The sequence below is a fragment of the Furipterus horrens genome, unplaced genomic scaffold, assembly GCF_987537825.1.
Source record: "Furipterus horrens unplaced genomic scaffold, mFurHor1.1.pri manual_scaffold_5, whole genome shotgun sequence".
Lineage (NCBI taxonomy): Eukaryota > Metazoa > Chordata > Mammalia > Chiroptera > Furipteridae > Furipterus > Furipterus horrens.
The window spans coordinates 49,453,393-49,477,742 of record NW_028327175.1 but is presented as its reverse complement, the minus strand read 5'-3'; the positions used below and the strand labels follow the sequence as shown (position 1 = coordinate 49,477,742).

Here is a 24,350-nt window from a genome sequence, read left to right as displayed (position 1 = left end):
TAGCAACAGCACCGCACCTCTTGTTCTTGTTGCTAAAGTCTGTATTAGTGTTCTAGGGGCTCCCATAACAAAGTGCCTGACTGAATGTCTTAAACAATATAAATTTGTTTCCCACAGTTTCTCATAGTTCTTCCAAGAGTTTGGAAGTCCAGGATCAAGGTGTTGGTAGATTTGGCTTTTGCTTAGGCTTTCCTCCTTGGCTTGCAGGTAGCTAGCTGCCTTCTTGCTGTGCCCTCATAGGGCCTTTTATCTGTGCCACCATAGGTGTCCCTCTTTCTTCTTATAAGGACATTGGTTGTATTGGGTTAAAGTCACACATATATGATCTCATTTAGGCTGAATTGCCTCTTTAAAGGCTCTATTTTGCCATACAGTCACATTAAGTATTAGAGTTTCATCATGTGAATTTGGGTGGAACACACTTCAGTCCATAACAATATCCTTTGCTCCTTTTCAAAATGTATTGATTATTTTTTTACTTTTGAGTTTTGGGAGTGATCTTTATATACTAAATAGCGTAGTCCTTTGTCACATAATGTGGGTGCAGATATTTTCTGCTAGCTTGTAACTTCTTTTCTTTTCTCCTCTTAAGGGTTTTGTTTTGTTTTGTTTTTTTCCCCCCAGCAGAGCAAGAGTTTTAAATTTTGATGAGATTCAGTTTATCGGTGTTTCCTTTTATGGATCATGCTTTTAGGGTCAGTCTAAGAACTCCGTCCCTAGCTATGTAACTGTTTAAACTATTCTTCCACATTGAAGGAAAAATAATTAGAGATTGCAGATTAAAATTTTTCTTTTATTGGGGAGAATTTGTTAATTTATGGAAAGAAGATTCACTTAGACAGATAGGGCAGGTCAGTCATGAGCAAAAGAAACTATTAGGAGACAATTTTTTAAAATTTTTTTATGGGAGACAGTTCTAATGGGTTATCCTCATGTTTGCAGTTCTTCTGAGTAAAGGCATTGATAGGTTTTGTTCTGGACAGTCTTGTTAGAATGTTTATATAGCGAGCAGCGCTGGGAAAGAGAGATGTTTCCCTGCTGCACAGCTTCCCCTACCTGGTAGTGTCAGCAGCAGCATCTGCTTGGTCATCCAAGCTGGGAATGGGAGCATCATTTTCAGTGCCCCTATCTCATTTGTCACCTTCTGTCACTGCACCCTACTGACTTCCACTTCCAAGCAGTTCTCGAATCTGTCTACATTTTCCACCCTTTTTACTACCCTGATTCATTTCCTCATCCTCTCATGTAACTTCTGTGATGCTGCTGTCCAGATGTTTTTATGTCTTTAGTTTTCAGAAATTTGACTTAAATGTGTCTTACGAATTTCTTTGGGTTTATCCTGTTTAGGGCTTGCTGAGCTTATTCAATCTGTAGTTCTATGTCTTTTGTCAAATTTAGGACTTTCTTAGCCAATATATCTTGGAATACTCCTTCAGTCTCAAATTTTTTCACCTTTCTGGCAGGATTCAGATGACAGGAAATGTTACTTGTTTTGTTATAGTTCCTCAGGCCCCTGAAGTTCTGTTTTGGGGTGGGGGTTGTTTTCTTTGTCCTTGGTCTATTTTTTCTCTGTTATTCAAATTGGGATATTGGTATTTTTTGTATTTTTTGTTTGTTTAGTTTTAGGACTAAATGCCTATAGACTGATTTTACAGGCAAAGAAAATAAAGAATTCAAATAAAAAGGACAACAACAAAAACAGAATCAAACTGAGTCTTTCTTGACAATGTAGGGACCTACTTCACCTTTAGTATTTAACCTGTCAAGCTTTATTATGATTTCCTTTATGTGTGTTGCAGTTCAAAAAGTTCTTCTCTTTCTTCTAACCCTTTGGTCCAATTACGGAGTGACTGGTAATTTATACAAACAATTTTCAGGTTTTAGGTAGTCATATATTTTAGGCTTTTTTAGAATCTAATGGGAATTTAATATTTTCAGTTTTCCTATATACTATAAAAGAAGTATTATCTATAGCACTGAAGGACATTTACTGTGTTATAAAATATAAGAAAAAAACAACGCCTTCATATAAGTAGCAACTATTTTGAAATGCCTCAATAGTCGTATAGTAAAATATTATCATTATTGTAGATGTTTTAAAAAGTTTTCTTTGTGTAATATTTGGGCTGTTCAAGGTCTGAACTAAACATGGGATTGGATTTCTTTCCTGCAGGATGGTGGTCTAGATGACAACGAAAAAAATTTCTATGAATCTGATGACGAACACAAAGAAAAGATAGACAAAAGGAAGAAGATTTATGCTATGGATCCAGACCATAGACTTTTAATTCGGAATACAAAACCTTTGCTTCAGAGCAGAAATGCAGCGGTATGTTAGAATTCTTATAAGAAATAATTCCAACAGATTAAAAAAAACAAACAAACTTGTGGTAAAAATTATGTAATTCAGTAAACAAGTCCTTATATTTGGATATGCTAGTGGAGCATTTGTTTATTTCTTTATATAATAACAACAACAAAATCAGGTTTTGATGAGATTACTTGGTTTGGTAGTTGTATGCCTACCAGGCTGATATACCTTTTTTGTGGTTTTGTTAATTGTTTTATCCTAAGATATGAGCTCAAGATGTTTCTGAGCTGATTGGAAGACTGTTATTTCTCTGTTAGGTTGTAGTTGTATTTAATTTGGTATTAGTCCATAATATTTGTATTTACCTGATAAAAGCACCTATCATAATGCTGATACATAATACATTTTAACTGGTAGCAATAACTATTAAAAATCATATTTATTTGGATCCTAATTTTTGTTTTGTTTAACCTTTTTATTTCAAAGAACCCTTTATTTTTTAAATACATGTGCACAATAGAACATTAGAAAATATAGACTAGCAAAGCTAAAAAAAACTGAAACATCCCTTTTCCTGTCATTCAGAAATCACTGTTACAATATCCTAATACATTTTCTTCCAGATCTTTTTTCTGCATAAATATACATATATTCCCATGTATATATGTCTATACATATATATTTAAACCAAAATAGAAATCATACTGTATGTAGTATTTTTAACATGTTTATTTTCTAGTCAGTCCTCTCCACCTTTCTGTTTCTATAAAATTTCATCTCATTTAATACCAATTTATCTTAAACTGTCTTTATAAGTGGTTCAGCTAAACCAGTATCTGCTGCATTTCATCTGCCTGTTATCTCTGTTAAACTTCTTAAGTCTTGCAGAATGTTCTTCTGTGTTTATCTGGTTGATTCCTTTAGAGAGTGATATTTAATTTTTTCTTCTATTTCCTATTAACTGGAAATTATATTTAAAGGCTCGATGGGTTTAAGTTAAATGTTTTATTAGTATTTTTATATTCTTAATGAATTATTTTCTTCAATTAACAAAAACTTTGAAAATGAGGGATTTCACTGAATTACTGTTTTCTGATACTTGAGAATTTAGAGCATAGCATTTTGTATATATTTGTTAGAGATTTGCAAAAGTTTTTATCTTATACCTAGTAATTTAGTCTCTGAATCATTATTAAGTAACTATGCACAGTAATGACAAAAATATTATTTTACTAATGTTGAAAATATGCTTATATTTTAATGTGCCTTCGCTTGGCCAGATGGTTGTTAAGTAGCTGTTACTTGCCACCTAAAACTCTATAAGAGACTTAGTATTAATTTAGTTTTGTCTTAGAAATTGATTTTGTAGTACAAATACTGACCAAAAATGTTCTTGAATGGTGAAACAAATAGAGGTAGATTGTATTTTTTGTCCTAGTTATGTTTTGGTTCCCTGAATATTTGATTGTGTCCCAAGTAGAGGTGGCTTTTTGTTCCAATATGTTTTGGTATCATGCTTACTTGATGCTAAATATATATATAAATACATATACATGTATATATGTATATATAAATGTGTGTGTATATATATATATATATATATATATATGCTGACTTTTGAAGGATTGTGACTAGATTTTTGTTTTGTTCTGTTTTAGCCTTATTCTCAATTTTACAGCAGACTTTGAGAATTTGTTTCAGGAAACTTAGAGCTGTATGCTGTAATATTTTTAAAAATGACTATCAGTAACTTGTAAATTAAGTCAATCATTAATTGAGATTGTGTTTTATAACATTTTAAATTAAGAAGAGTTTTTTTCTGTAATTTGTCGATGATAAGTGAAGAAATAAGATATCCTTAAACTTCTCAAATCCCCAAGTAATGTCTGAAAGCTGTTTAAGTCAGTCTTGTAAAACAAAAAGTACAACAAAAAATACCAAACAACAGTAAATGGAAGACACTGTGAACTGTATTTTTAAAGAATGTTTATTCATTTTAGAAGAAACTTTTCAAGCACTCTAAGGTGCTGTATACTCTTTATGCATGTGTAAGACTCTTGTCATACATTTCTCAGAACTCTGTAAACCAACTAGAAGTAAAGTAGTGTTAACCTATGTTCTGAGCCAAAGACAAGTCTTTTATAGCTCTGATTCTGCAATTGTCACATGTTAAAGTTAGGTACTTTCAGTAAATGGGAAGTTTGGACTTGACCTCTAGATCTAAGTGTATAGGCATGTAGGGGAAACATAGTTCTCATATTTTATGACAGAAATTCTGAATACCCTTATAATGAATCTGAACTAAAGACTATTTGTAAGGCTCTGTATTTTGAATACCAAGATCATTTAAAATGCTGCCACTTAAGGGGAATTGGTTTAATTATAACTTAAATGTACTGATTTTTTTAAAAAAATCATTTCAGCCTACTTATTACTATAATCCTTAAGTATCTGACTTCATTTGGAAAGGCGTGTTTACAATTCTTTAAAAAATCCCCAGTCTCAGAACAGCAGCAATACTAGGAAGACTATGGGATTTAGACTATTCATGTCAAGCTTTGCTGAATTTCGCTATTAGATCTTGGGTTGTTCATTTAACATCTATTTTCTTTTTTGAGGATGTATTAGTTTTCTTTTGTGAGACTGCAATCAACAGACTACCACAAACTGGGAAGATTAAAACAACAGAAATTTATTCTCTCACATTTCAGGAGGTCAGAAGTCAGAATCTAGGTATCAGTAGAGTTGGTTCCTTCTAGAGGCTCTGAGGAAAAAACTGTTTTTGCTGGCTTATATGGTGGTTGCCAACAATTCCTGGCATTCCTTAAATGGCTTATCACTCCATGTCTGCCTCCATTGTCCAGTTACCTTCCTCTGTGTATCTCTATGTGTCCTTATTCTGTCTCTTGTAAGGACACTTTCATTGAATTTAGGACCTACCCTAATTCAGTATGATCTTGTCCTGATCATTACATTAATATAACATCTGCAAAGAGTTTATTTCTGGACAAGGTCACATTTGAGGATAGACGTGAATTCTTGGGTTGAGGGGGCACTAATAACCTGCTACAAAGGGTAACAACATATTTATCTTATTTGATAGGAATTTTGTAGGAGTTAAAGGAAATAATATGTAAGAATGTTCTTTGAAACTGTAGGGTGCTCCATTGTTCATAGTTCTGATTGTTTTCATGCTTTATCTTTTAGGTGGTCATGGCAGTTGCTCAGCTATATTGGCATATAGCACCAGAATCTGAAGCTGGCATTATTTCTAAATCACTAGTGCGTTTACTTCGTAGCAATAGGTAGGACATGATTGTATATATGTTTTCTTTTGTATTCCTTCAAAAGGAAAGTTTGAACAAATATAATATGTCTTTTAGATATTTAATGTGTAGCTCTGATTGTATTTTATCTAAGATTTGATACTAAAGGGGATCATTATAAAAGATTTTATATAATTTATGTCAAAGTTCATGATAAATACTGAAGTTTTTCAACCTCAAGAAATTAAAAATATCTTATGGCATATAGTACATGCTATCACTAGTAGTCTAATATTTGTGTTTGATATTGCTAGGTGTGACAAGAATAATGTTTGGGAGTTCTAGTAAATCTGCAATCACTGAAAAACCATACTAATGTATTATCAGATTGACTTAGTGTAATTGTATTTGATTTTATGTAACACAATACATAAGCTAAATTATGTAGTTTATGACAGAATTGTTGCTTCCTGTAAACTTGCAATATATAATTACTGTAGTTTACTCTATTTTTTATTAACTTTTTATTTATGTATTATTTTTATTTTAATATAGTTGGTAGACAATGTTATGTTAGTTTCAGGTGTATAACATATTGATTCAACATTTATAATACCTTTAATTAAGTGTGATCACCAACTTAGTTTAGTTATTATCTGTCACCGTTATTTCTCAATTTAAAAATAGCCCTGGCTGGTGGTGTAGCTCAGTGGATTGAGTGCCGGCCTGCAAACAAAAGGGTTTCTGGTTCAGTTCCCAGTCAGGGCACATGCCTGGCTTGTGGGCCAGGTCTCCAGTTGGGGGCGAGCAAGAGGTAGCCACACATTGATGTTTCTCTCCCTTTATTTCTCTCTTCCCGTCTCTATAAACGAACAAACAAACAAAGTCTTAAAGACAGAGTTATATTTTTAATAACTACTTATTTTAAAGAAATGCCTGTTCCTTTTGTTTCCTGTAGATAGATAGATAGATGGACAGATAGATAGCAAGAATGTCTTTCCCTTTAATTTTATCTCACAGTAATTCAACAGTTTAGGCCAACAATTCAGAAAACTTTTATTGAGTTTCCATGACATGTACTTTCTGTGTGTTTAACAACACCATTGTTTTAGCTATTTGGCTTACCCTGGGTATTTTGCAATAATTATTTATTTTAAATTAAATTTTTTTCATTGAGTATTCTATTAATAGTGCTGTGAGGAAAAAATACATATTTATTTTTGTCCTTACCTGGAACTTAGTGCCACAACTTTAGCCCTAGACTGGCTTTTGCCATTCCTTAGTAAGATACTAATTTCTTTGGGTTTCTGTTCTTTCCTATGTGTTTATACATAGTCATTCTCTTCCCTTTTATGAGTTCAGTAACCTTTGTTTTCTAGAGCTAGGTGAAAGGTTATCAGAAGCACCAGGAGTGCTTTCACATGAAGCCTTATACCAGATTTAGTTCTACCTTCATTTCTTAGATATTTGGATGTAAAAATAATATAACTGTTTTTAATCTTTCAGTCAGGGGAGAATTGAGTGACACAATGAGCCTTCCAATCAGGAGGTTATATGAACTCTACAGGTGTGTTTGTTTCTCAGGCCTAAGAATACCTTCCTTGCGTGGGTTCACAGCAGCCACAGAATTGGCTTTACATCTTAGGAATACAGTGTTATAAAATTGGTTTTACATCTTACTTGTGATGAAACAAATTAATTTATTAATAGGTTATAGGGAAATGTAGTTTAAAATAAGGTATTAATATCTAAAACTTACTAAAAACTTTTCAGTATTATATTTATGAGTTCTATTCAATATGAACCTTATCACTGATTATTTTTTTAATGTACTATTTACTTAAAGATATTTCATTGGAAAAATATACCCAGTGAAAATTATTCTTTAATTTCCAGGGAGGTGCAGTATATTGTCCTACAGAATATAGCAACTATGTCAATTCAAAGAAAGGTATGTATATTGAGAATACGTAATTCAAGAGAGAAATGAATGCTTTAGTATCATTAAATGTATTTTTATATTTATTTTTTGTTATCTAGGGTATGTTTGAACCTTATCTAAAGAGTTTCTATGTTAGGTCAACTGATCCAACTATGATCAAGACATTGAAGGTAGGCATATTTTTATTTTTCAGATACTCTAATATGTGTTTTCTTTGAAGATACTGCTATAGCTTCTAGCATCTATAAAATGGAGATTGGTTTTAAAAACACATAGATACATTTAGGGATTTTTCTTTATACTTTCTAAACTGCATTATTATATACTATTTACTACACTATATTCTAATAATGCTGGGTTGGCCAAAAAGTTTGTTTGGTGTTTTCCATAAGATGGCTCTAGTAATGCTTAGTAGTCTTTAACTTCATTCGAAATACTTTTGTTAGATTGTATTGTGACAGCTGTCATATCAGTGGGCATTAAAAAAGAAAAAAACTTATTACCAAAATTGGTTAATTTTTGTATAGCTTTTTTAATATTAAAGATGGAAGGAAATAACCAACAATTTCAGTATATTATACTTTATTATTTCAAGAAAGATAAAAATGCAACTGAAATGCAAAAGAAGATTTGTACAGTATAAGTAGAAGGTGCTGTGACTGATTGAACATGTCAGAAGTGGTTTGTGAAGTTTCTTGCTGGAGATTTCTCATTGCATGATGCTTCACAGTTGGATAGACCAGCTGGTTGATAGTGATCATATAGAGATATTAATTGAGAACAGTCAACATTATACCATATGGGAGATAGCCAACATACTCAAAATATTCAAATGCATAAAGTTATTGGTGAAAATGAAACAAGTGTCTTTTACTTTATAGGAAAACTAAATGGACTTTTTGGCCAACCCAATGCAAAGTGAAAACTTGCTACCCACACCCTGAAACATTCACAGTATATGTAAATAGCTGATGTAATAGTATATGTTTTAAGTGATATGTGAATTGAATACTGTGAAAAACACAAAGGTGGGATTAATTCTCTGGGAGAATTAGCAAAGATCTGTGAAAAAGATAATATTTGAGTGGATCCTAAAAGAATAATGTATTTTTGAGAATTTTTGTTGTTGTTGGTTGTTGGTTTATTGGAGATTGTAGAGTTGGGAATAGCAGGTAGGTAGGTGCAGTTTATGCTGACACAAGTTATTATGAGAGTGTTGTGCTCAGGGAATAACTATAGTATAGAGTATAGATTGGCTGTAGTGCTATAATGATTAAAACAATGTAATATTAATACAGAAAAATAAGATTGACTGAAGATGGTGGAGGAGTAAGTGGAAACTACACTAACCTCCTCCCAGGAGCAATCTGGAATAACAACTAAATTGTAGAGAAATCATCCTGAATAACCAATGGACACTAACTGGAGAGAAGCCTTATAACCAAGGACAGACAAAAGAAACTACTTTACCACAACATGACTGGTAGGCAGTGTGGAAGAGCTGCAAGACTGCTGGTTGGACTTCCACAGATGGCAGCTGAAGTACCAGAGGGATATTGTAGGGGCCAGGGAGTTCCCCCTGAGAAGTGTAGGTTGTAAACCCCAGGCTGGGCTCCCCAACCTACAGCACCAGAACTGGGAAAGGAATCCAGATAATATCCACCTGTGAAAAGCAGCAGGATTTCTGTCTGCAAAGCAGAGAAGGCTGGAGAAACAGAGAGCCTTTAAAGGGTCACTGCACAAAATTTTGTTCAAAGCCACTTATCCTGGGCTCTGGCAGAGGGGGGCAGAGTGGACTAAAGACACTTGAAGAAAGTCTGGGTTTGATGGCTTGTGGGTGAGAACTGAAGGAACAGCCACAAGTATTCCTGTGCTCAGTCATCCCCCATACTACAGAGGTCTTTCTCAGGCAGACCACTCCCCTCAAAGTGGCATCAACCTGAGTGGGAGCAATAGCCCCACGTTCAGTAATTAGTCTGCCCTACCCTGTGGAACTTCAGCCAGGCAGCTGAGTACAGCTTCAGGCTATATCGGTGATTAGTTTAACAACTAAAGTGGAACTCTGGGAACTCTTTAAGTCTTTAACTAACCTTTCCCCAGGCTTGGTACTGATAAAAGCTGGCTTTAGTACATAGCTTGGTTCTTTCTGCACACAAATAAGCCCAACAGAGGGCCAAACCAGTAGCCAGGGACAGTCACAAGCAGCTCCTGACAAAGGCCTACACCAGTCTTTGCAGATCTACTTATTACATAGAAACAAATACAAAGAAGCAGGTAAAATGGGAAGACAAAGACACAGACCTCAAATTAAAGAATAAGATATTCTCCAGAAGAACTAGATGAAGTGGAGGCAAGCAATTTATCAGGTAGAGAGCTTAGAGTAATGATTATAAGGATACTCAACAGCAGGAAAATATAGAGAGAAGCCATAAAAAAGGGCCAGTAAGAAATAATAAATGCAATATCTGAAATAAATAATACACTGGAAAAAATAAACAGTAGGTTAGAGGAATCAGAGGATTGAATCAGTGATTTGTAAGACAAGGTAGAGAAAAACACCCAGGCAAACAGCAAAAAGAAAAAGAATTTTTTTTAAATGAGGAGAGTTTATTAAACATTCTGTGGACAATATGAAGTGTGACAACATCCACATTAACGGAATACCAGAAGGAGAAGAGAGTGAGCAAGGAATCGAGAACTTACTTGAAGAAATAATGACTGAAAACTTCCCTAATCCTGGTGAAAGAGAAAGAGACACAAGTCCAGGAAGCTCAGACAGTCCAAAACAAGTTAGACCTAAAGAGACTTACACCAAGATACACCATAATTTAAAAAACAAGGCTTAAAGACAAGGAGAAAATCAGAAAAGCTGCCAGAGGAAAGCAGGTAGTTATATAAAAGGAAGCACCAATTAGACTATCACCTCATTTCTCAACAGAAATATTTTAGGCCAGAGGTATTGGCGTGAAATATTCAAGGTGATGAAAAACAAGAACTTACAACCAAGGCTATCATTTAAAATAGAAGGAGAAATATGAGCTTCTCAGGCAAGAAAAAGCTAAAGGAGTTTGTTAACACCATACCAGTGTTGCAACAAATGATAAAGGGCTTGCTTTAAGAAGAAAATATGAAAAAGAAAAGGAAAAAGAAAAAACACAGAGGAAAATAGTTTAAAAAATAAAATGGCAACAAACATGTACCTATCAAGAATCACCTTAGGGACTTCTGGCCAAGAAGGAGACCTAAACAGACATGCTGCATCTCCCTCCACAACTAAGAAGTAATACAGCTACCTCAAAACTAGAGACAACCAGAAGTTCCAGAAAATAGAGCTGCATGGAAGTCCAAAAAACAAAGATATAAAGAAGAAATACTCATCTAGACAGGTAGGAGGGGCAGAACCAGTGCAGAGAGGATGCGGTGTGGTGGTGGCAGTGGCAGGCTGCCGGATAGCGCACTCACATATTTTAAAAAGTCAAGAGGGACACATGGGGAGCACTCCCAGCACCGGATCAGACCACACAGCTTATAGTCCCAGCACCACGGAAAATAAAGCCTCATTGCTTCTGACTGTGCAAACCAGTGGGGGTTGGGGCAGAGGAAGAAACTGCTGGTCTCTCAGCAGAGTCTGCTTGTTTAAAGGGCCCCCATAGTCCTAGAACATCTACAGACCCACCCACTCTGGGAACAACAGCCAGGACATCTAGAGAGGTGCCAGTTCCATACAAAGTGGGAGAAGTGCCTGGAAAAGGGCCGAGTGCTGAGCAAGCAGCATTGTCCCCTCTTGGACCCCTCCGCTACACACAGCGGCACAACGTGGTGAAACAGGTCATCCTCTACTGATGAGAAACCTAAGGCTCCACCCCTTACAATGTAACAGGAGCAACAGCTTTACCTAAGACACAGAGGCAAACAAACACAGGAGCCTGTCAAGAGGAGGAGACAGAGAAGTATGGCCCAAAAGGGGAAATGGATCAAGGTTCCAGTGGGAAAGCTAAGTGAGGAGGAGATAGCCAACCTAACAAATGAGATAGCCAACCTGACAGAGGCAGAGTTCAAAAAACTGGTGATAAAGATGCTCACAGGCTTGACAGATATGCTTGAGTACAACAAACGCATAAGGGAAGAAGGGCAGGCTATGCTAAATGAAATGAAGGAAAATCCACACAAAACCAATGGTGAAGGGAAAGACACTAGGGTTCAAATCAATGATTTGGAATATAAGGAGGAAAACAACAGTCAACTAGTATGGAATAAGGAAACAAGAATTGAAGAAAATTGAGGAGAGGCTTAGGAACCTCTGGGACAATTTTAAACAACATCCAAACTATAGAGGTGCCAGAAGAAGAAGAGGAAGAACAAGAAATTGAAAGCTTATGTGAAAAAATAATGAAGGAAAACTCCCCATATTTGTTGAAGGAAATAGACATACAAGTCCAGGAAGCACAGAGTCCCAAACAAGGTAGACCCAAAGAGGACCCCACCAAGACACATCATAATTAAAATTCCAAAGGTTAAAGATAAAGAGAGAATCTTAAAAGTAGTAAGAGAAAAGCAGAGAGTTATCTAAAAAAGGGTGCCTATAAGACTGTCAGCTGATTTCTCAAGAGAAACTTTGCAGGCAAGAAGGGACTAGCAAGAAGTATTCAAGGTGATGAAAAGCAAGGACCTACAAGCTAGATTACTCTATCCAGCAAAGTTATCATTTAGAATGGAAGGGGAGATAAAGTGCTTCCCAGACAAGGGAAAGCTAAAGGAGCTCATCATCACCAAGCTAGTATTATATGAAATGTCAAAGGGACTTACTTAAGAAAAAGAAGATCAAATTTATGAACATTAAAATGACAACAAACTCAACAACTATCAACAACTGAATCTAAAAAATAAGAACAAAATCCAGTTAAACAAACCAGAATAGGAAGAGAATCATAGGTATGGGAATCATTTGGAGGGTTATCAGCTGGGAGGGGGAAGGGGAGTAATGGGGAAATGGTGCAGGGATTAAGAAGTATAATTGGTAAATGCAAAATAGAGGGAAATTAAGAATATAGGAAAGGGTGAAACCAAAGAACTTATATGCATGACCCATGGACATGAACTAAGGGGGGAGGTGGGATTGCTGGAGGGAAGAGGACATTGGGCAGAGGGGAGCAAAGGGGAAAAAAATTGAAACTACTGTAACAACATAAGAAAATATACTTTAAAAAAAAAGAATAACAGATGTAAATAATAGCCAGATTCCATTTTGTTTATAGTAAATTAGACACCGCATAAAGCTTTCCTAAACTAAGTATGGAAAGCTGTTGAGTTTCCCCAAATCTGTAGTTGAGGGTAAAGTGAGAGAAAAACTTTTTTCCAGCTATATTTAGGTATAATTGACATATAAAATTGTAAGATGCTCAAAAAAAAAAAAAAAGAATCACCTTAAATGTAAATGGCTTAAATACTTCAACCAAAAGATGTAGTGTAGCTGAATGGATAAGAAAACAAGACCCCTAAATATGGACCTTCCCAGTGCCCCACTTCAGATCAGATACACACAGACTAAAAGTAAAGGGGTGGAAAAAGATATTTTATGCAAATGGAAAGCGAAAAAAAAGCTGGGGTAGCAAACTTATATCTGACAAAATAGATGCTAAAACTACGGCTATAGTAAGACACTGCATAAGAGAAAGGGAATAATCCAACAAGAGGATGTATCCATAGTAAACTATTAAAATGCCAAAAGTTAAAGATAAAGAGATAATCTTAAAAGCAGCAAGAGAAAAGCAGAGAGTTACATACAAAGGAGTTCCCATAAGACTGTCAGCTGTTTTCTCAAAAGAAACTTTGCAGGCTGTAAGGGACTGGCAAAAAGTATTCAAAGTGATGAAAAGCAAGGAGCTACAACCTAGATTACTCCGTCCGGCAAAGCCATCATTTAGAATGGAAGGACAGATAAAGTGCTTCCCAGACAAGGTGAAGCTAAAGGAGTTCATCATCACCAAGCCCTTATTATATGAAATGTTAAAGGGACTTATTTAAGAAAAAGAAGATCATACTGTGAACATTAAAATGGCAAGAAACTCATAACTATCAGCAACTGAATTAAAAACAAGAAACAAAAAAAACTAAGCAAACAACCAGAACAGGAACAGAATCATAGGTGTGGAGATCATTTGGAGGGTTACTAGCTGGAAGAGGGTAGGAGAAAGGTGGAAGGGAGAGAATGGGGGACAGGTACAGGAATTAAGCATAATTGATAGGAACAGAATAAACAGGGATGTTAAGAATAGTGTAGGAAATGGAGAAGCCAAAGAACTTATATGGGTGACCCATGGACATGAACTAAGGAGGAGGATTGCTGGAGGGTAGAGGTGTCCTGGACTGAGGGTGGCAAAGGGTGAAAAATTTGGACAACAGAATAGCAAATTAATAAAATATAATTTTTAAAAATGGTCCATACATACAGATCCTAAATAAGAATAAAAATAAAACAATCCCATTCACAATCGCTTCAAAAAGAATAAAATACCTGGGAATAAATATAACCAAGGATGTAAAAGACCTGTTATTGGAAAATTATAAGACACTGAAGAAAGAAATTGAAGGAGATACAGAAAAGGGGAAACACACACCGTGTTCATGAAAGGAAGAATTAACATCATCAAAATGTTCATACTACCCAAAGCAATCTATAGATCCAGTGCAATTCCTGTGAAGATTCCAATGACATATTTCAGAGAACTAGAACAAGTATTTCAAACATTTATATGGAACCACAAAAGACCCTGCATAGCAGCAGCACTTCTGAGAAAGAAGAACAAAGCTGGAGGAATGATGCTACCTAATATCAAACTATGCTATCAGGCTACAAAAATCAAAACAGCATGGTACTGCCATAAAAACAAACACGTAGATCAATGGAACAGAATAGAGAGCCCAGAATAAATCTACACATTCATAGTCAATTAATATTCAACAGAGGAAGCAAGCATATATAATGGGCTAACGATAGCTTATTCAATAAATGGTGTTGGGAAATCTGGACAGATACATGAAGAAAAATTAAACTAGACCACTTTCTTACTCTGTATACAATAATAAACTCAGAATGCATTAAAGACATAAATGCTAGACCTGAAACCATAAAAATCATAGAAGAAAACATAGGCAGCAGTCTCAGACATGGCTCTTAGCAGTATTTTAATATCTCTATCTCTCCAGCCAAGGGAAACAAAGGAAAAGGTAAAGAAATAGGACTATATCAAAATAAAAAGTTTTTGCACAGCAGAGGAAAATATCAACAAAATAAAAGAATAACCCATAGAATGGGGGAGCATATTTACCTATACATCTGATAAGGGGTTAATATTCAAAATGTATAAAGAACTAACAAAAGTCAACACCAAGAAAACAAACAACCCAATTAAAAAATGGGCAAAGGACCTGAATAGACATTTCTCCAAGGAGGACAAACAGATGGCCAATAGATATATGAAAAGATGCTCAAACATCACTACTCATCAGAGAAATATAAATTAAAGCCATAATGGGATATCACCTCCCACTGTCATAATGGGATATCACCTCACACCTCACATCAATAAATCAACAAACAAAAAGTACTGACGAGGATGTGGGGAAGGGAGAACCCTTCTGCACTGTTGGTGGCAATGCAGACTGGTGCAGCCACCACGGAAAGCAATATGGAGTTTCCTAAAAAAATTTAAAATGGATCTGCCTTTTCACCCAGCAATCCCACTGCTGGGAATATATCTGAAGGAACCCAAAACACTAATTCTAAAGGACATAAGCACCCTTATATTCATTGCATCATTATTTTCAATCGCCAATATATAGAAGCAGCCCAAGTGTCCATCAGTAGATGCATAGATAAATCAGCTATGGGACATTTACACAATAGAATACTACTCGGCCATAAAAAGAGATGAAATTTTACCCTTTGCAACAGTATTGATGGGCCTGGAGAACATTATGCTAAGTGAAATAAACCAGTCAGAGAAAGAATAACACCATATGATTTCACTCATAGGTGGAATCTAGTGAACTAACTAAACTAACAAGGATAATAGAGACAGACTCATAGATGCACAGCAGAATGACAGCTAAATTGTGGGACAGCCTTAGGGATGGAGGGATTGAGCATAAAGGAAGAAGGACTTATGGACATGGACAACAGTGTGGTGATTGTGGGAGCAAAGGAGTATAAGTTTACTAAATGGTAATGAAAATATATATAATAAAAACTTTTTAAAAATAAAATTTTTAAAAATCAGTCAAGTATACACACACATACAATCTAAAAGAATATACAGACATGGACAATGGGATGAGGAATGACTGGGAGAAGGGGTGGGGGGGGAGTAATGGGGGTAAAATGGGACAACTGTAAAAGAAAAAGAATAAAAATAAATAAATAAATAAATAAAAGAATATACAGCAAAACCGTAACAGTGATTATTAAGATAATGTTGCAGATGACTTTTTCCTTCCTGCTTTTTTTGTATTTTATAATTTTCCTACACTGAATATACATATTTCATGGTATTTTTGAAAGAACACGTGAATGAAAATTTAATATGATGAGAAGTAACCCCCTTAAGAAAAATTCATAAAAATAAGTGGAATAGAATGAAAAACTGGAAATAGATCCATGCATATGAAAATGAAAAATATAATACATAGAACACAATGAGGAAAGGGTGGACTATAAATGTGGAAGTTATTGTTCACTCATATGGAAACTGAGTTTAACCTTAAGAAAATCTAATAAGACACACCCAAATTGGGAGATAATTTACAAAATAATTGTTTTGTTATTACCAAAAGTGTCAAGTGGTGAAAGTGAAAAGAAAGACTAAGAAACTTAGACTGACAGTGACTAATAAAGAGACAACTAAATACAATGTGTGATATTGAACTGGATCTTTTTTTAACACATTATTTGAGATAATTGGTGAAACCTAAGTGGGGAGCAACAGTTGCATAGATGTGATATATCAGGGTGAATTTCTTGATTTTCTTGGTTGTATTTTAGTCTGTAGGAAATATTCATAGAAGTATTTGGCAGTGATGTGGTTTCAGATAAAAAATAGTTCCTTTTACCTTTTCTGTATGTTGAGATTGTTTTTAAGTATTGTACAGGATATTTAAATGTCATCAAAATAAACTGAAAAATCTAGCCATAATCTGGGAGAAAATATACCACTACATATATCTGAAAACTGACTAGTACCCAGACTATGTAAAGAATCCTACAATCTGTGCCTTTTATTTGGAATGTTTAGACCATTACTTTAAAAAATTTTTTTTGATTTATTGTTTTTCTATTACAGTTGTCCCACTTTTTCCCCCGTTGTTCTCCCCCACCCAGCCCACGCCTTCTCCCACAGTCAATTCCCACCTCGTTGTCCGTATCCATGGGTCATTTATACTAGTTCCTTTACTAAACCTTTCCCCTATTTACCCCACTTCTTTCCCCCCCCTTACTTTTTAATGAATGTGTATGCAGGTGTTTATGTCCATATCTTGTGTGTTTTCTGTTTGTCCCGTTCTCTCTTCCTTTTTTTTTTTTCTTTTTCATGCTTTGCTTCAGATTAATTTATTATTTTTTTTATGAGTAAAAACAGTTTTTTTAGTGAGCCTGTTGGAAGTGGGTTTTTAATTCATATTTTTTGTAACTATAATTCAAAAGAATTAAAATGCCTTAAGAATTTGGGAACAAATTAAGATAATTATATAATTGGTATCTGGAAAAGAGATTACATGGAGGGAGGGCAGTTTTATAGCTATTAATAAAAGAAAAAAACTCAAATTACCTTAAATTGTTTACATTAATTAGATTTTAAATTGTAAAATTGGGACAAACAATTGGGGGAGGTGTTGCATTCTCTTCAGTATAGTCATACCTTGGCACTAGTCAGCGTCAGAACCCATCACTTGCCACATTTTGACAATAAGTGTTTCAGCACTTGACGTTTGCTTGGGACTGATCAGACTTGCTAGCCCTGCAAGAGAAAATGCGTCATCATTCGGGACTTGTTGGTTTCGGCACTTGTCATGAGTTCTGGAACAAATTAAAAATGAGTACCAAGGTACCAAGGTACCACTGTAATTACTTTTTAAGTACCTTGTAAATATCTATTCTCTACAAGTAGATGTAAGGAGACAACATTCACCCGAAGGGTATAATGCCTCACAACATTTATAACTATGACTTTTAAAAAAAAACAGAAATTACCTTTATATTAAATTTCTTTTTTTGTTTTAAAATATTTACTTTCTCTCTTTTTTTCTACTATAGCTTGAAATTTTGACAAACTTAGCAAATGAAGCCAACATATCAACTCTTCTTCGAGAATTTCAGGTTTGTGTACAGTGCTAATTATAAAATAACTTCTAATACATCTGTTTAAAGTTAAATATTTATCTTTCTAAACTTTGAAATATGTAATTGTGTAAATAAAACAGTCATTTGGGACAAGATTGACAACTAAAATATTTATAGATTTTCAAGAATAAACATTTGGCCCTGACTGGTGTGGCTCAGTGTGTTGGGTGACGTTCCACAAAGGGAAAGGTTGCTGGTTCAGTTCTGGTCAGGGCACACGTCTGGGTTGCAGGCCAGGTCCTTCCTTCCCTGGTTGGGGGTGTGTGAGAGGTGTGCTCTCTCGCATTGATATGTCTCTCCCTTTTTCCCTCCCTTCCTCTCTCCCTAAAAATAAATAAATAAAATCTTTAAAAAAAAAAAAGAATAAACATTGACCACAAATTTAAAATTTAAGGGAAATGGAGCAGTAGTCCCTTTCATGTTTTCATAGAATTTGTAAGACTGGTTTATAACTCCATCTTTATTCGAAAATAAGTTACTGTAAGGATGTAATCTCTTTGTGCTGTCAAATTTAGTAGTCCTTATACCATGGCCTCATGAAAATCATTACTTATTTGATTGTTCCTATTTGATTGACCAGTGTTTTAGATATTATCCTCTTAGATTCATGTATTGCTAAAAAAAAAGATTGGTTTAAAATTGCCCCTGTTGTGGTTTTTTAAATTGTTTTTGTTTTCTTGTAAATTTTAAACCATATATGCCGATAGATGAGATGTTTTCCGGATATATATACCCCCAAAATGTTACCAAAAAATTACCCTTTCTGATAAAGTAGTTAGCACTGAAGACTTAGTGGGGGAGCACAGCAATAGAAAACCTCATAATAATATGAGTTTTACAATTCATCAGAAGTTGTCTCAACAAGACTCAACAAAAAAATTTCTTAACATACTACACACTAATGACAGAGTTTTTGTCAACTCCTAGCTTTTATAGATTTAATTTATTTTGTTGCCATAATCTTTTAATATGCCCATATAAAATTTCTTTTTCTCTATAAAGACATTGTACTTGCTTTTGATGATGTGATCTTATGCTTTTAATAGGAATAATAGAATATTATACCATGTCCATGATTTATAATTTCATAACTGGGTTACTAGACTTTTATGCTGCATATTTTTCTAGAAAAATTCCTTGTAAAATTAGAATGTCTTAGATACACACTCATCTTATATTTATACGCCAGAAGATACAGTATCACAAGTTTTTACCCAGTGATCTGTTGCTGTAGAACATTGCTTGAATTAGATTTTTACTTCATTTGCTTTTAAGTTTTTTAAGTTTTTGTCTTTGTATTTGCAATTCCCCCCTTTTCTGTTTTCATATGTAATCTCTTTGGGTCTACTTCTGCTGTCCATTCTCTGGTGTGTCAAATTTACTGGAGTTATAGAGACTGAGTCTCAGGTAATTTTATGGCATTGTTAGTTGTATAGGTTTGACACATTGGACCTGTTTCAGAATATTGGTGATCCACTCATTTCATTTAATTTCAGATGTTTAATAATGTCCATTGTTCAGTCAATTTTTATCATTTTTTAATTTTTGTATTATATTTCTGTTTATTTGTTATGTTTATAGGAGTGTTTACTTATATATAAATTTTTGAGTAAGAGAATTTTTCTAAAGACTTTTGTTGTTCTTGAGGAAATTAGATAATCAACTGGGAAACAGTTTTTAAGTACAATTGTATCTTTCCTAAGTTGCACTAGGAGAGTGTAATTTGCTTAATTTATTTCTTCAGCATTTAATCATGTTCCTGCTACCATTATCACTAAATTTGTAAGTTTTTAGATATTTTTAGATTTTTCTCCTCCATTTGTCACTTAGGCACCTTTTAAATGTATTATTCTATTTTGCATGTTAGATAACCATAGTGTTCAATATATAGCATGCACTTCTCATTTGAGGTTGGGAATCATTCTGTAAAAGTTGTAGTTGCAAATTGGATTTTAAATTTCATTACATATTATAATATATATAAATGTACATGCTAATTGTGCATTCATTTCTGTAAACAATAAAAGCTGAGTTTTTAAATTAGGAAAGTTTAACCAAAGTGAAATTATTTAGGGTTATCATAAATTTTGTAAAGTTCTTTTAACTTCCTGTTGTTATTATTTATTTATTTATTTTTAAGTTGTAAAATATGTGGTTTACAGTATATTTTTTAAAAATTCTTTTAAAGAAAATATTTTTAAAAGTGTGATGTTTTGTTTTATTGTAAACTAAGTATAGTCTTTGTTGCAATACTGTTCACTGTAGCTATTGTGGTTTTACTGCCATTCGGATACCATTTTAAAAGTAAAGTGTTTGTCAGCAGCATATTGGTTTTTTTTTTCTTCCTCTTCTCCCAATTTTTAGATTTAGTGTCTCTGAAGAAGCAAACCTTCATTTACATAGATTCACAGATGCTGCTGGTTAAATGAACTGAAACCTCCAAAAAAAGAGTTCTCATCATATCTTTCAACCTTACACTTAAACTAATTACTATCTTTGGGTGACTGCTCCCCACTATCTGTTTAGAAGTCACAAGCCATTGTGGCCACAAGTGAATGAAGTTGGCTTGAAAATGTGCCTCTTTTATAAGCACATTCTTTAAATAAAAAGAAACTTGATAAGTCATCAGTCAGATCTCTTCTTGGACATACAGATGAGATTATGTATGCTAGAATTCTTATATTGAAAAAAACTTAATGTAATAGACATGTTTTTGTTGACTTGATAGTAGCAATGCACAAATTAATTTTCTTAATATTTTTTAGACCTATGTGAAAAGCCAGGATAAACAGTTTGCAGCAGCCACTATTCAGACTATAGGCAGATGTGCAACAAACATCTTAGAAGTCACTGACACATGTCTCAATGGCCTGGTGTGTCTGCTGTCCAACAAAGATGGTAAGTTGGCACATTCATTTTATTTTTCAAGTAATTTATCATTTGGTATGATTTGAAAATTGTAACATTTTTTAAACATTGCATTTTGTTTTTTCTTGTATGTCAGTAGCATGGTCACGATGAATTAGTAGCATTTGTCTTTGAAACACACACATACACACATACACACTTTGTTGTTGTTTTAGTAATTTGGGTAATTAACTTGCAAACAATTCTGTTTTGCCTAAACAGAACTAAAAAAGTGTAAATTGTTTTATTTCTTCAAATTTAATCACCTTTCTCAAAGGTTCTATTTTGCTTTTCAATGGCATGCAAGTCATGTATAATATTGGTTCACCTGCAGAGGGTGCTAAAAGCAGGCAAATGACTCTAGACCATGGAGATCAAAAAAGTATGTGGAATGTGTCAGGTTTGTTTTTTTTCCCCCAGAAATCCACATAATTATTTTATATTCAAGATTAACTAGATTTGGAAGTCATCACTTTGGAACAGCTTCATGTTTTTAAGCCAAACAATATCAAAACATTTTGTAAAACTGATTAGGTAAAATATGTAATCTAGATTTCATACTGTTCTCTGGTGAAATGTCAGTTATTTCTGTATTACAACTTTAGAATAAATGAAGCCATTTGGAGAAAGAGAGAAAAGAGTCAACTGTCACCTTTGAAATAGTTTATTTAGGGAACCTTCATTATAATTGCGTACTTCATCAAAACAAGATCTTTTTAAGAAAAGCGCAATTTTCATTATAAAACCATTAAAATTATTTATGGAATTCTAAATTATATCTAGACATAAGCATATATGACAGTAATCATAAGTTTAAACATAACATTTTTATATTTTATTTGAAAAAGAACTTTTCACTATAATAACTCTTTTATTTCTAGTTATCTTTTTTCCCCACATGTAGATCTCTTTAGAAATCTGTAACATTGTTATAAGTACTTCTGGTGAAAAAAAATAATTGAAACAAAATTTATCCACAACTAGAGTTTTTTATTATAAACATAAATTTCTAATCTTTTACCTATAGACTCAAGATGTTATGATGAATAGAACATTTTTCTACATGTAGTATTAAAACTCTAATTAATTTTGGCAATATAAATTAATGGGGATACAGATTTTTTAAAAATTTTAATTGCAGAAGGTAGAGGAGATAGAATGTATACATTTTATTTATTTCTACTTTAATAACATTCTTTCTATCTATTTCTACATCACACCTTAAAATATGAGTTTAAAAACATTGTTTTTTATATCTTTAATAATGACTGTCTACTTGGTCAAATAAAACATGCTCCTTGGGAAGATATTTAAAATTACAGATTTTAAACCCTGGTTTACCACAGTAATTGTTCTTTTAAAATTTAGTTGCATACAAAAAACACCATAAATTAGTTAGTGCACTAATATGTTCTTTCGAATACAAACTACTATATACAGTAGTCCCTCGCTGTATCGCGGCCTCACTGTATCGTGGGATTTTAAAAAATATTATATTTAATTATTTATCGCTGATTTTTCACTATATCGCAGGATTTTGTGGTACTGTATATGTATGTTGTTAAAGTTACGTAGGTTTAAGAGTGTAGAATGAATGTAAGGTTCCTACTTTGCGGGGGGGTCTGGAATGTAATACCTCCGGTAAGTGAGTGAATACTGTATTCAAGATTTCTCTTATCCATGAGTTCCTAGTAATAAAAAATGCCAAAGTAATATATAAAGGCAATGTTGATATATATATATATATATATTTTTTTTTTTTCATCAGTAGCATTTATAATTATTTATATAGGATGCATTCTATAAGGTCTGATGCTCTGGCTAGTTATATAGCATTTCTATACTGGTGCCACCAGAAACATAACTCGGACCAGTGATTAGCCACTTCAGAGAAACAACTCAATCTCAGAATCCCGATTTCAGGATCTGCTTCCTGGAGCAATTCCTAATACAAATTACTGTATTAGATAAGGCCCCGACAAGAAACAGATGGACACATTTGAAAGGACAGTTGAAGAGACTTGGACGAAGGAACTATTTAAAAAATATGGGCAGAACTGAGGGGAATCCACAAGGTATGATGTAGCACACTGGAGTTAACAGGCTAGGAGCAGTGGTAAGACAAATCTAGACTTGAAGGGAAGGGATATGAGAAGTGGGAGCAGTTACCAGACCCTGCAGGAGGGAACCAGTCACAGGATTGAACCTTCAGTAGAACCACGCAAGCAGTGCCAAAGAGGCCTGGGAGAAGAGATTCAGGATAGTAAATGTTCTCTCCTGCCTCCGGATCTCCTGCAAGTGCTTCCTGTTGGCTAAACATAGCTGGAAGCCAGGGGCAAGGAAGTCTGTGCCTCTGAGGGCACAGAGCTGGCCACGAAAGGCAGGGTGGATTCACAAGGCCAATGGAGACGATCTGGCTCATGGCCCCACTCCCGGCTCTGAAGTCCATACTATTCTATAGCAACACCTTTCCTACTACTGCTAATCCTTACTACTCACTTTTCTGGACATACCACTTAAGGTATTTATTTTAGTTTGCTGTTTTCTTTAGAATTGGAAAAATGTTATTTAGATTGTAGATATTTGATTGCCACTATATAATTAATAGGAATCAAAGAACAGTATTTGAGAGCTGTGGTTAAAAGCCAAAGGGACTTAAATATGATGGTGATTACATAATCTAACTCCTCTTTGTTTTCAACTTGAAGAAGCAGAAATTAAAAAGGGATATCCTAAGCCAGAAGATAGTAACAGATGTTAGAAATTAAAGTATATTCTTCTACTTAAGATGGATGTTCATCCAAAAAATTTTGAAGTACGTTCATGGTTGTAGTTTCACCTAGTCATTTAAGGCATGTAGAACGTTTTGCTAATTTAAACTTAACATTTTACCAAGGTAATACATTTTAATTGATTCACACATATTTAATATGAATAATCTCTTTTTCAGAAATAGTTGTTGCTGAAAGTGTGGTTGTTATTAAGAAATTACTGCAAATGCAACCTGCACAACATGGTGAAATTATTAAACATATGGCCAAACTCCTGGACAGTATCACTGTGAGTACCAATGAAGAGATCTTTGCTCCATTTCACTGAATTTTACTCAGTAAATTATAGTGTTGTTAAAATAAATGAGGATCCTAAAGTATAATGGTTAAGAGAGCTGAACTGTCTGGGTTCAAATCCTGATTCTAAGATTTTACACTGTTGTGGACGGAAATTACAAATCTGAAAAAAGGGAAGGATACAGTGAATACTTCAATGTTGGGTTAGAATTGATCAGTGTGAACTTCATGGGTTTTTATATAGATATCTAGATGTCTCTGAGTGTACATATTCATCTGTTTCTACACATTAGTATGTATACATATGAATGTGTGTATGAGGATATAAATATCTGTGTCCCAAGGCTATCCTCTGAGAAGGTCTGCATGGGATAATACCCTGGTACCAATGAGCACACCTAGTGCCCAGATCTTGTTTTATTTTAATTGAGATATAATTTCCTACTATACTTTTAAAGTATAT

At 34.1% G+C, this 24,350-nt stretch overlaps 1 protein-coding gene across 1 annotated transcript in view; it reads left to right on the top strand.

The window, feature by feature from the left end:
- The window catches only part of AP3B1 (adaptor related protein complex 3 subunit beta 1), a 258,639-nt gene that overhangs the window by 88,601 nt on the left and 145,688 nt on the right, over window positions 1–24,350 (top strand). The window contains exons 8-14 of the mRNA XM_090276405.1: window positions 2,174–2,329; window positions 5,519–5,616; window positions 7,474–7,528; window positions 7,618–7,689; window positions 17,826–17,888; window positions 20,678–20,810; window positions 23,770–23,879. Coding sequence (XP_090132531.1) covers window positions 2,174–2,329; window positions 5,519–5,616; window positions 7,474–7,528; window positions 7,618–7,689; window positions 17,826–17,888; window positions 20,678–20,810; window positions 23,770–23,879 — 687 coding nt within the window. The remainder of the gene's footprint in view (window positions 1–2,173; window positions 2,330–5,518; window positions 5,617–7,473; window positions 7,529–7,617; window positions 7,690–17,825; window positions 17,889–20,677; window positions 20,811–23,769; window positions 23,880–24,350) is intronic.